General features: G+C 43.8%; 1 protein-coding gene across 1 annotated transcript in view; it reads left to right on the top strand.

Annotated features, from left to right (window-relative positions):
- Window positions 1–12810, top strand: part of LOC115098133 (AP-1 complex subunit mu-1-like) — a 237217-nt gene that overhangs the window by 118257 nt on the left and 106150 nt on the right. The window contains 2 exon segments of the mRNA XM_029614489.1: window positions 4303–4419; window positions 4421–4462. Of these exon segments, the coding sequence (XP_029470349.1) occupies window positions 4303–4419; window positions 4421–4462 (159 nt within the window).

The following is a 12810-nucleotide window of genomic DNA, read 5'->3' as shown; positions in this document are numbered from 1 at the left end:
AAAAGCAAATGCAGACATCTTAGACCCTGGAGTATCTCAGGTTTCGATTTGATACAAGGCAGGGTAGAGTATTTCTGCCAGAGTCTCGGATCCACATGTTGATGCTGCAAGTTCAATCTCTGCGGAACTCTTTGTCCGACTGTGTGGTCTTATCTACAGATCTTGGGGTTGATGGCTGCCACTTTAAAATGTGGCTCCCTGGGTGAGGGCACATATGCGCCCTCTTCAGCATGCGTTGTTCTCCCGATGGAGTCTGCAGATGCAGAACTAGGTGGTGAAGCTGCTCCGTCCATTAGCGGTGACAGCCCAGTTGGATTGGTTACATGTGGATCATCTCAGGAAGGGAATTTTCCTGATTCTGCCAGATTGGTTGGTACTTGTGACAAATGCGAGTCTCCAGCACTGGGGGGGGCTCACTATCAAGAGTTGGTGGTGCAAGGGTTCTGGAATGCAGCAGTGGAACATGAACAGATTGGAGGCACGAGCGGTTTGGTTGGCGGGCCTGCAGCTAGAGGCTTGGGCGGTCCGGATACTGTCTAACAATGCAACGACTGGCTTACATTAATCATCAGGGTAGAACTAAGAGTCAAAGGGTATCGGAGGAAATAGATGCGTTCATGTGGGTGGCCAGAGAATACTGGCGGTTTGATGGGGAGGGACTATATAGCTGTGATGTCCGTTTTTGTTCCGTCTCCATCTGCTGGCAGAGGTGCATAACCCACTTGTTGGGATTGACCTGCCCTTTCTTAGAGGAAAGGAAGTTATCAGGTAAGTTGTAATTTCTCCTTTTCCTCTTTGGCTTTTCCCGCTAGAACTTAGGTTTGCTGGTTAATGAATATTTTTTTTTCTCATGACATTCTCATTGTTTTTCACTACTACTTTTGTAATCAGTTGCTGTTTCATTATGTATTATTGCTGTCAAATATTTTTGTGTATATTGTAATCTGCTAAGATTTAAGATCAGTGGAATATAAATTGTTTAAATCAAATTCTAATGTGTTCAGAGCTGAAGGGAGGAGTTTGTATATTAGCACAGTAGTGCTTTTTATTTTTTGATAAGTGCTCTATTTTTGATGCTGAAGAGTACTTTGATTTCGACATCGGGTACATGTGCTTAGATCTCTGTGCCAAGAATCTTTTACTCTGTGCCTTAGACAACTGAAGGTTTTTGGCCTGACATAGCTTTGGTATCAGACTGTGTAGCCACTTATCTATCATCCTTGTCTTTTTCTATTTGACACTTTTTAATTGGAATCTTTGAGTCTTGTGGTGCTATGTGAGACCATTTAAACTTATGTTTTAGGAAAATTTTGTGTTATGAGGGATCTAAATTGCTGCTTAAAGAACTATCTGATTTCTTCCCATTTGAAAGAGTGGCTAACTGAAATGTTAATTTCATTCTTTTGTATTTTAAAGCTCTCTGACATTTCTCCGCATGGCCTGCATGAGCTAGAATCATGCTGTAAGTCTAAACAATAAAGATATTCATTATGGCCATCTTATATAATTTTTCTATTATATAGAGTGCATTTTTTAAAACTGAATTGTACCTGGTTTACTGGATATTTCAGATATAACTGCTTTTTACTGATCTGTAAGAGGATCAGTTCACATGTAACTTACCCTGAGCAATTTACAAAACCTGTGCAGCAGCAACAGAGAGAACTTCTGCAGTTTTTCTCACAACTGTTCTTCTGAATAGATGAAAAGTTCTGAGGAAAACTTGAGTGCAGCAGCATAGGAAGATCAGTCTCCTGGAGTAACAAGATTGTGTTTGTTTTTTCACACTTCTTTCTGGGAAAGAGTGTTCTGATCCGAACTGACAACCAAGTACCAATGTTCTACATGAACAAGCAAGGGGGCACAGGGTCATGGACCATCTGCCAGGAATGATAAGAATTTGAGAATAACTTGCAGCCACAAAGCCTTTCAACAAACAACCTACTCCCCATGATTTCCTCAGCAGTGTGTTTCATTCCCACGAGTGGTTTCTAGATCAAATAGTGCAAACAAGTTATTTGATCTCTGAGGCCGCCTGATTGATTTGTTTGCATCAGAGGACAATAGGAAAGCAGAAAAATGCTGCTCCATTCTTTGAAGCAAAGTCAGATCCGCTCTGCCCACTTTTCTACTCAAATCTGCTGTAGGTCTTCTCCCCCCCCACCACCACTTTCTTTGAGAACAGAAAACACTCAAGGACCTGGTGTGCCTGATCCTCATTGCTCCAGTGTGGCTCAGACAAGTGTGGTTCTCTTACATCGTTCATTTGTTTATTAGCCTACTGATTCCTCTGGGATCCGATCTGGCTTTGCTAACTTAAAAGGAGAGTAGTCTGACATCCTAACCTTCCCTTTCTCAACTTGATGGCTTGGATGTTGAATGCTCGTGAATCTCAACGTCGTCATTATCCAAGGAAGTTGAGGATAGTGTAATCTTTGTCAGGAAGCCTTCAACTAGAACTACTTAAAATTTTAAATAGAAAAGATTTTCATCTTGGTGTCAAGTAAGCTCCTTGGACCTATTTGTGTGTGAATCAAAGGCGTTTCTCCAATACTTATTCTCCTCAGGTCTTGGTACATTGTCTCTCAAAGTACATCTCTGTGCCCCTGTGGCTTTCCATGTTCAAGTGGATGAGAAAGATATCAATACATCCTTTAGTGTCAGTTCATGAAAAGCTTGTGGCATACAAGACTTCGTCTGCTGGTGCCATGGGATCTTAATGTTGTATTGGCACAACTAATGAAACCGCTTTATATGAACCGTTAGCTCATTTGCAGTTCCTCACCTGGAAAGCAGTATTCCTAGGAGCCATTACATTAGCTAGAGGAGTCTGTGAGCTTCAGGCATTGGTTTATTACTCACTGTACATGCAATTTTTCCATAACAGTGGTGCTGTACATTCATCCCAAGTTTCTGCCAAAAGAAGTCTAGTAATTTCATCTGAATCAAACCATTGTGTTGCCCACGTTATAGAACTCCAATCCCATTGTCTGGCTTCTCAACTTTTTGTCTCTTTTGATCCTAACAGACTAGGAATAGAGTTGCCAAGGGCAATTGCCCAACTGGCTGGTGGGACTGTATTGCACATTGCTATGCTGTGGCTGGTCTTCAGATTAGACTTAGGCATGGCTCACAGATGAGCCATGACAATCAGACATTTGCAAAGCTGCAACTTGGTCATCAGTTTACACTGTTATGTCCCTTTACTGTCTGGAGAATCCATCAAAAAGCAACAGTAACTTTGGGCTAACAGCTTTGCACAGCCTGTTCACCTTGTAGTCCACTCTCCACAGAAGTGTCTGGGTTGCTTTTTCAGTAAGGGTTCTGCTACAGTTCTCAGCTTGGGACTCCCCACGTGTATGGAGAAATCAAGTGTGCTTAATGTAAACTGGGTTCTCTGTAGACAGGATGAATTAGCCATACTTATTACCCATCCATCTCCCTGGAGAGTTGACTACCTAGCTAAAGCTAAGTTCTGCAATCAATTGAGGGGCTCATATGCATGTAGGAATTCAGCACATGCTCAGTAGGGCAAAAAGCTATTTGAGCAAGGAGAACAGGATCTGTTCAGCACCGTCTGTTCATCCTGCTGTCTACAGAGAACCATGTTTACAATAAGCAAGCTTGCATTCCTCCTGCTTTTCAGGTCTCACTCTACATAACACAAACATTCATTTAGCACTTATACTTTCTTCTCCAGTGGGGACAGATATGAGAGAAATGGGCTGCTCAAATAGTCTTTTCCAAGACTGAACCCTTCAGTGCCCTCTTTTAATCATCAAAGAGGTCACCACTTTCCAATCCTCCCCAAGCCCTGCCAACCAGAAACCTGAATACAAATCTTCAGGCAAGCCCATAATTGGCTCCTGCCACCTATGTCCCCTGGATAGGTGGTGGCCTAGCATTGTTTCTCCAGCTGCACATTTACTTGTTCTCCAGCCAGGATTTTTGCACCCTATTATAATGAATTCATTCTCATGAGAAAGCTTCACTGTCAGAGGAATACCTGAATAAGAAAAAAAGTTTATACTGTGTGGACTAAAGATCATACAATGTATTTAAATCACTTTTGACTAGTTTGTTGGGATGACGGAGTGATTTGCTTTGTGTTTTGGTATAGTTGGATGAATTTGATACTTTTATTCAAATAAACATGTACTGTTGCAGTGCACTGTTTTAGTTTGTTTTGGAACTTAAGAGTTACAGTTTTGAGAGAGGGTTTTGCGTGTATTGAAATGTGAGCAAGGGAAAAGTGGCTGCAGGAAAATAGCTGTAATCAAAATCTCATCACTTCCTCCCCAGGCCAAGAGTCAGTTCAAACGCAGATCGACTGCCAACAATGTAGAAATTCACATTCAGTTCCAAATGATGCTGACTCGCCCAAGTTTTAAAACCACAGTGGGCAGTGTGAAATGGGTTGCCAGAGAACAGCGAAATTGTGTGGTCAATTAAATCTTTTCCGGTAAGCACAGCCTAAGATTACTAATATAATTTAGTAGGTTTGGTGCTGATTAGTCTGCTAGCAAGAGTAGCGAAGCATATGTTTGTCATGAATCTTTTTTTTCTTTATTCTCTATTGGTTTACAGAACTGACAGTCTGCCGCTATATGGAATGTCTTTCCTCATTCACCCAAGAAGTAACAATATTCATTGGTATACAATACTCTGTTCAAGTGAAAAAGTATATTTTAAAATATGCATAGTGAAAGTATTGCAACAAATTTTATAGTTTTTGGGTTTTTTTTTTTTTTAGTGGCTGACTTGATTTGTAGCTAAGGGAAAATTTGTTACCTAATTTTTTCCCTTGAATCCTGCTACGCCAATCCAATCCAGACATATATGGGTTTGTGTTTCCCTACTAGCAGATGGAAGCAGATAACATAATTTTTTCCTGTACTTGCATGTGGTATAGCCCAAACAAAGCCAGTATTCCTATGACAAAAACTAGAACAAACAACCGTATTTGAAACATGAAAACAATAGCTTGAAAATCAGAATGGTAGATGGGTGGGTAATATAGATTTTTAAAATTAAATAAAAGATCCTTTTAGACAAACTACACCTCCACCACTTGAGTGAAATAGGGATGGAACGATAGAACAAGCATCTGACATTTTCTTAAACTGTCTCCTCAAGCACATCAAAAATGCCTTATTCTGATCCCCAAGAGCACCTCTTCCATTTCTAGAGGGTTAGAGATAATGTGATGCAGTGGGTGAAGTAGGATGTGACTTGCTTTGCTTTGATCCCTCACGCCCCAATCCACCCCCATCCAGGGCTTATTTTGGCTTTCAACACTGCAATAAGGAGAGAAGAACATTACGTGTCTAAAGTGCCTGCAGTGAAAATGGCATGTTGGCGCAATTCTGTCAAAGACAAAGGCCAAGAAGGGTGAAGGGAAAATACTGATTCTTCTCATACCCCGGAGGTCTGGCTGCGAGTACAACAGCGATTGTGGCGTTAAAGGCGGCTGTGATGGTGGACGCTTCAGAACCGGAGTTTAAAAAGATAGTGGAAAAGATTGAGGAAGTAACAAGAAAATGACAGTGTATGAATCGTGGTTTACGGACATAGAACAATGGGTATCGGATAATCAAGATGCAACTCAGAATGTCACGGTGGAACTTACCGAGCTGAAAGTGACAGTGAGAATGAAAGACGAACGGCTAGAAGATCTGGAGAATAGATCTCGCTGTAACAACCTGTGATTAATTTGGGTTCTCTGAAGGATCACGGATACACTTAAACCTTTACTTCACAAACGCTTTTTCCCTGCACGGGTCTCCCTTCGCGTATATTTAATCGACTCTCGGTGAGTACTATGCACTGTTTTTCTGTCTGTTCCTGTCACCTCACTACGGTTCCCCAGCCTACCAACCGAATAGCGGCCTTCCCTCTCCCTATGTTTTCACAGTTAGCCCCACATAGCCTGCGAGTGTCCTGTGATCCTCTGCCTGGTTATTAGCGCTAGTGGGATAGGGACTTTCACAGTTACCGTTGCCGCCAGGGCCTCTGTTCGAATTCATACCTCGGTACCTTCGTGCAGTCCTATGCCCCATCACTAACCGTTGGTACCCCCCATCCAGGCCGTCCTGCCTTTTTCGATGCCATCGACACTCCTCCCACCGCGGTCTATCAATGCCATCGATCCCCGCATCGATTCTTTCAGTGCCATCAATGTTTTCATCCATGGCACTGATTTTTCCATCGATGTCATCGATGCCCGGGTGGATGCCATCGATGCACACCTTGGTGTTGTCTGTGCCATTGATGCCTGGGTCGTGCCATCGATGCCCATTCAGTTCCGTCGATGTCCGGGTTGGTGCCATCGACGCTATCAGCCGCCCACGGTCATTCCTATCTCTGGCCATTGATTCCGTCGATACCTACGCCGATGCCGTTGGTGCCTCTGTCACTGTTATTGTTGCTGTGCCTGGGCCATCGACGTTTTTTTCATCTATATTTTTGACGATACCCTCGAGGCCAGTTCTATGCCGCCATCAATACCGTCAATACTGACATAGCACCTACACGCAATGCCCTTGCCTAAACACAGTGCTCCCTGCTTTGGGTTCTTAATTAAAGCCCCGTATCAGCCTATGACACTACATAGTGCCAGGAAAAGTGCAGGCATGCTGAAAGTCCGTCATCATTCACCATCCAAGACAGCGAGGGCATCCACCTTGGTGCTGGGGAAAAGACCTGGCCGAGCACCATGGCACTCATTGTCACCGGCACGGTGACCATCCGCCACCGACGCCATCCAAGACTCGGTGCTCTCCTACTCCGGGCTGGAGAATGCCCAGGCCGAGCAACATTGCTACTGCCACCGCCCCTGTTCCACACAGTGCTGGCAGTCCTTGGTGCTCCAGAATGACTGTACCGAGTTCCGAGGAATTCTGCACTGGCGTCGCAATAGATCGAGCCGCTGCAAAGAGGGCCGGGTTCATGAGTCATAATGGCTCCCCTGTACCCGAGGCGTTCCCCACCAACACCGGTGCGGGGTTCTGACCCTCCACAAATAACTGTGGTAGCGCCAGACACGCTCAGGCCTGTCTCCTCTGTACCTGCGCCATCATACCAGGTTACAGAGTTGAGTTGGATGTTTACGTCCTTCAGGCTGTCCCTCGATGCCTCCTGAAATCCACGGAGCCATCGATCTTCACCGGCTCGTCCTTCTGCGATCCACGACGGATGGTAAGTACTCTAATCCCACTTCAGCGACAATCCCATTGAGACCTGTTTCTCTAAATCGTGCGATACGGTTCAAAAGGTTCTAGGTCGTCTTGTCTTCCAAGAACCTTATTAGTGTCACACATCGCTATTGCCAGCTATGTCGGACACAATACCAAGAGAATCTCTCTACCAATCATTTGGGATTGCATCAGGACATCCTCCCGTTGTCAGCAACGGGACTCTGTAGTGATTAATACTCTGGCTTCTGGTTCCTAATTAAGGACTGAAATCCCAGATGCATTCGCTGATCTGCTAAATACAAGATCCAGCAAACACTGCTTCAATATCAGAGCAGCCACCCCACTTGGTACCAAGGTTCAGGGTACAGTCCCCCCGGATGCTACAAAGCGCAGGGGGGGGGGGGGGGGCGTTAATCTCACTATTCTTTCTTTCAACAGAAAGTAGTTAATCTCCACCCATCCTGGACCTCAGAAATATCAACTTTCTTCAGAAGGGACCGGTAAAATGGTGTCTCTCGTCACCATACTTCCATACCACAGTAAGTAGGGTTGCCCGCGCTCCTCCTCTAATCTTTCTATGTGCTTCATGGTGAGTCAACAATATTACAATCCCAAGCTCTGCCGGTTGCTCCAGCTTCGGCAACTTGGGTATTTCATTAAATCACTAGCAGTGACTGCTGTTTCTCTAAGGAGTAAAACATCATTTACGCTTTTCCTTGCATGGACAGCTGCATAACAGTCAATACAAGCAAGAAGCTCTATCTTCTTCACGACTCACTATAAATCTACTACCTGGGATTGCTGTTAACTACCATAAATCCCATATAGAACACTTCTGGACACCACAGTCACAACGAACTTCCTGTCTCAACAACCGCGCAGACATTCTGACAAATTCCTATATGTCTCTGCACCGCATACAACATACCTCAGCCCTCAATCCTTTCATTTCTGGGCCACGGGATTTTTTCACCAATCACTTTACTCATAGGTCCAGATTTGCTATGAGTAAGATTTAGTGAAATTTCAATTATAAGTGGATCTAAGCTGTTCAAAAAACCGCTTTCGTCCTGATCCATATTGCAGATCTAGAACCAAAACCTAGACTGGTCCTGCTCATGCTTGGCATTTACTCAGGGTTGCAGAGTTCGAACTAACATCTTCTCAACCCAATTTGCGTCTATTCCGCTCCATGCAGAGTTTCAAATCAACTTCCTGGAGCTTCGAGCCTGAGTTATGCCTTTATGCCTTACAATACTGCCTCTGCAACAAACCTTTGTGCATACAGACAGACAGCATAGTGACAATGTGGTATTTCCAACACACAAGCACGCACAACCTCTTAGCTGCTCTGCTAGGAAGCTGCGCAGCTCTACCCTTGGCCCTTGCTCACTCCATGCATCCCCGGGCCACTTATCTAACACTTTCTGAGCGCACTAGCAGACCTTCTCCATAAAGGTTTCCAATCTCTGATAGTCTCAGACTACATGTGTAGCGAGAAAAATCTTCTAGCGCTGAGGTCAACCAACCTTGCCCTCTGCGTCTGAATCGAACCATACGGTGGACAGGTTCTACTCCTCCTACACATGGGAATGGCGTTCCCATGGACGCCTTTGCTGCAACAAAGGCCTCTATATGTGTCTCTTTCGATGTCTCTCATAGCCAGCACTCTTATTATGCTGCACCGGGACAGGGTTCACTGTTTCTCAGACCCACGTCCTGGCCGAGACCAATATGCTTTCCCATACTTTTCAGTCTCTCACCAGTAACCAATTCGCCTTCTCACAGGTCAGTCTCATATCATGGATTCACAGATGTTCAGGTACTGGTAGCGTCACAAAAACCTTCCACACATAATCTTACCATTCAAAATGGCATGATTTACAACATGGCGCATAAAAAATGATTTACCCGACCTCCCCTTTTTTTTCTACACCACTGTTTTCTCTTACTCCCTCTGATTCTGCTCCCCAGACATCCTCCACATGGGTACAACCTCTGTTCCAACTGGCAATACCGCTTGGGAGTGGGGATACCCGATTAACGGTTCATCAACCCTTCTGAGTCAGCTTACCATGGGTAATCCACAGATTAAGCCTCTATTTTTACTGGTTACGGAATGGGGCCTATATTTGGTGCTTACAAGACTCATACGTTCCCCGTTCGAACCTTTCCATTCCTCTCACTTAACAGTCTGGCATGGGAAATTCTTTCCCTTGTAGTCATCACTTCTGTCAACAGGGTCAGTGAGTTCCACACCTTGTTACATACTCACCCGACCCTGCGTTCCTCCGTGACCGAGTGGTCTTACGTATTCAACTTCATATCCTTCTTAAGGTAGAATCAGCATCTCACCTTACTCAGAATATATTCTGCCCACTTTTTCCCAACACCTCTCTCTCACCAGGGCGAGAGGGTTTTCCACTCCTTGGACAGTAATAGTGTACTTGCATTCTTTATTTTGAATTCTTTATTTATTGTTTCAGTGATAACAACAAATTAACACATGATTATCTAGATTGACTGTGATAAATTGTAACAATTACATAGTCACCTTCCTATCATCAATCAATAATATCATAAGGAAATTAGAAGTGACAGCCATTTATAATTGAACGATTACTTATAGAAAACTAAGCATTATAGATCCTCTCATACATTTTCTATACTGGTCATTAAATTTCAAGAAGGTTTTTTAAATCAATTGGATCTAAAAATAAATAACTGCAATCATTCAGCTTTACACTGCATTTACATGGATATATCAGTTTAAAACTACCTTCTTTTTCTAATACTTTCTCTCTATATCGAAGGAAATCCTTCCTGCGAGCCTGTGTGATTTTAATAAGGTCAGGGAAAATCCAAACCTTTGGCCATAAAAGTAATTGTTCTGTTCCGGAAAAAAGGACCTCATGATGTTGTCTTTATCTGTTGAAAAAGCTAATTGAACTAACAATGTGCCCCTTGTTTTAACTTCTAACTCATTTCTGAAGTAAATCTGATAAATCTATAGATGTACTAACATTCTCCAATACTTTATCGCTTACTTCCTTTTGTTTTTGTCCTGTCTCCTTTTTCTTACGCCCTTACTATGACTGGTAGACAATTCTCTGGTATTTTTAAAATTTGTAGTAAATAATTCCTAATAGTTCTGTAGGATTTAATTTCTTTATGATTGGAAAAATTGTTAACTCTTATATTCAGTGATCTTACCATATTTTCCAATTTTTCTAATCTTTTGCTTACCTCTACACTCTCCACAATCTGTTCACATTGAACTTTTTCTACCTGAATGATTTTTTTCCTCCATTTTATCTACTACCTCTTTCTGCTTGTCTAGCTCAGCCGCATTTACTACCGAGGAATTAGAGGTTCTCATTACTACCTCTGTCAGCTTATTTATTGATGAATCTAATTTCACTAAACAGTTCCAAAGACTTTCCATTGTTATATTATTTGGTTTAGGCAATAAAGTATTAGATTTTAATAACCACTTCTATATTCTGATAACCATCTTTTGATGAATTAGTTATTTTAGGTGTGCTTGAGTCAATGGGCAACTCAGTTGGACTTTGTAACAAACTCAAATGTACATTCTCATGTGACTTATACTCTATTCCATGCAAATCATTAAGCTGAACATCTTTTACTCCTTGTATCTCCAAAAGACTTGCTATACCTTCCTGATTTACCCCTGGTTTTTCTTGGGCCTCCTGGCCCACTCTTCCAGGAGGAGATGGCGGAGCCGGTGCCCCAGGGCTCAGAGATATTTCATTGACCTGAGGAGAGGCACCTCGTTCTAGTGACTCTCCTACAGCGGTCTGCCCTATTGGGGAATTTAGAGGATCTAACCAATCCAGTACAGTTTTTTGTTTAACTTCTACTGCTGCCACCTCACTGGGAGGCCTTAATTTAGCCTTCCTTTTTGTGTGTGGCATCCTTTCAAAGGAAATATATTTAGGAAAAAGTATTGGGGTGGTTAATGCTCTACTTAGGAAATCAATTAATCCTATAATTATCACTTCTATGGAGCCATAAAAGAGAGAGAGAAAATAATCAACATAAAGCAATTTCTATCCAGTATAAGTCCCAGCCTTCCAGCAAATTCCAGCGAAGCCTGGCAAAGCCCTGCTTAGCTGCGTGCCCCTTAAGCGCGCGCGGCTTTAGAAGCGCGCCGGCTCTGCTGCGCGCCGCAGCACTGTTGAAATTTAAAAGTCCGAGGGCCGGGTCCCGCCTCCTCAGCACCGCCCCCCTCAGACAGGAAAATGCAGGCGGAGATGAAATTGAGCCGTCGGGGCAATACAGCACTCACCCCCGGTATCCGCTTCTGGCAGGTAGGAAAAAAGTAAGCAAAGCTCCTCCTCCCGACTCATGTACTTGCATTCTATCTAGATCGCACTATACTCCATAGGAATTCCACCTAACTCTTTCCTTCTGTGGCAAAAGACAAGCTGCGAGTTCCAGTGGGCAAACAGACCTTTTCCTCCTAATTGACGGTCTGTATCTTTTTCCTACCAACAAGCAGGCATTTCACTACAACACTGTGTGTAACCACACTCTGTTAGGGCCGTACCAGCCTCAATAGCTCACCTTCGGCCGGTGCCGCTTGTACATATTTGTAAGGCTGCAACCTAGAGCGCTCTCCATACCTTCGCAGCCCATTATTGCTTAGATAAGACTGGCCGGCATGCTTCCATGTTTGGCCAGTCCGTCTACTCATCTTCTTTTCGGTTTAACTACCCAGCATCCTTCCACCAACCCGTTAAGGGTTTAGGATGCCCTCCTTACCAAATTCCACTCCCGTCGTTGCACACCTTTGCACGTCTTTGGGTGCATTTGGTGCACTCTCCTCGGGCATCCTCAGCACGTACTCACCCATATGTGAGGACTACCATCCTGCTTGTCCTGTGAGAAAGCAAATGTTGCTTACCTGTAACAGGTGTTCTCACAGGACAGCAGGATGTTGGTCCTCACGAAACCCACCCGCCACCCCGCGGAGTTGGGTCTACATACATTTTATTATTTTAGTTCGCTTGCGCTTTTGCTATAAGATGAGACTGAGGGGAGACACCTGTGGTCACAGGGATAATTGCAGGCTGAGCATGCTCAGTGCACAGTGTGCCAGTGTCAGTCAAAGCTTTATAGAAACTTTGACAGAAAAGTTTTCCGTAACAGGGCTCCGTCCACCGACGTCACCCATATGTGAGGACTAACATCCTGTTGTCCTATGAGAACACCTGTTACAGGTAAGCAAGATTTGCTTATTCCTGAAGAGGTTTCCTTCCTGTCTGATCAGGCTATAAGATAAAATGGTAAAATGGAGAGGGGGTCTTCCATGAGCAACAGACTGAGAATTAAAAGATCTCCTGGGACTCGCAGCAGAAGATAAGGTTACAAACTTATCAGATTCTTGTACCAAGGTCTTCTTGGCCAATATGGAGCTGCTAGAATGACTCATAACTCCTCCTCCTCCTCCCCCCCCCCCCCCCCAAGTTCTTCCTATCAGAAGCCAGGGAGGAAATGCATGCAAGAGTTCCCCCTTTGCCCATTGTAGGTCTTTCTTTGCCTTTCAGAACTGAACTTCTTGTGTTGACTGAAGAATTGGCACACCTTT

This window comes from Rhinatrema bivittatum, chromosome 8, assembly GCF_901001135.1.
Source record: "Rhinatrema bivittatum chromosome 8, aRhiBiv1.1, whole genome shotgun sequence".
In the NCBI taxonomy this organism is placed as follows: Eukaryota; Metazoa; Chordata; class Amphibia; order Gymnophiona; family Rhinatrematidae; genus Rhinatrema; species Rhinatrema bivittatum.
Note: the sequence above shows the minus strand (reverse complement) of the source record. Positions and strands in the feature narration are given on the sequence as shown.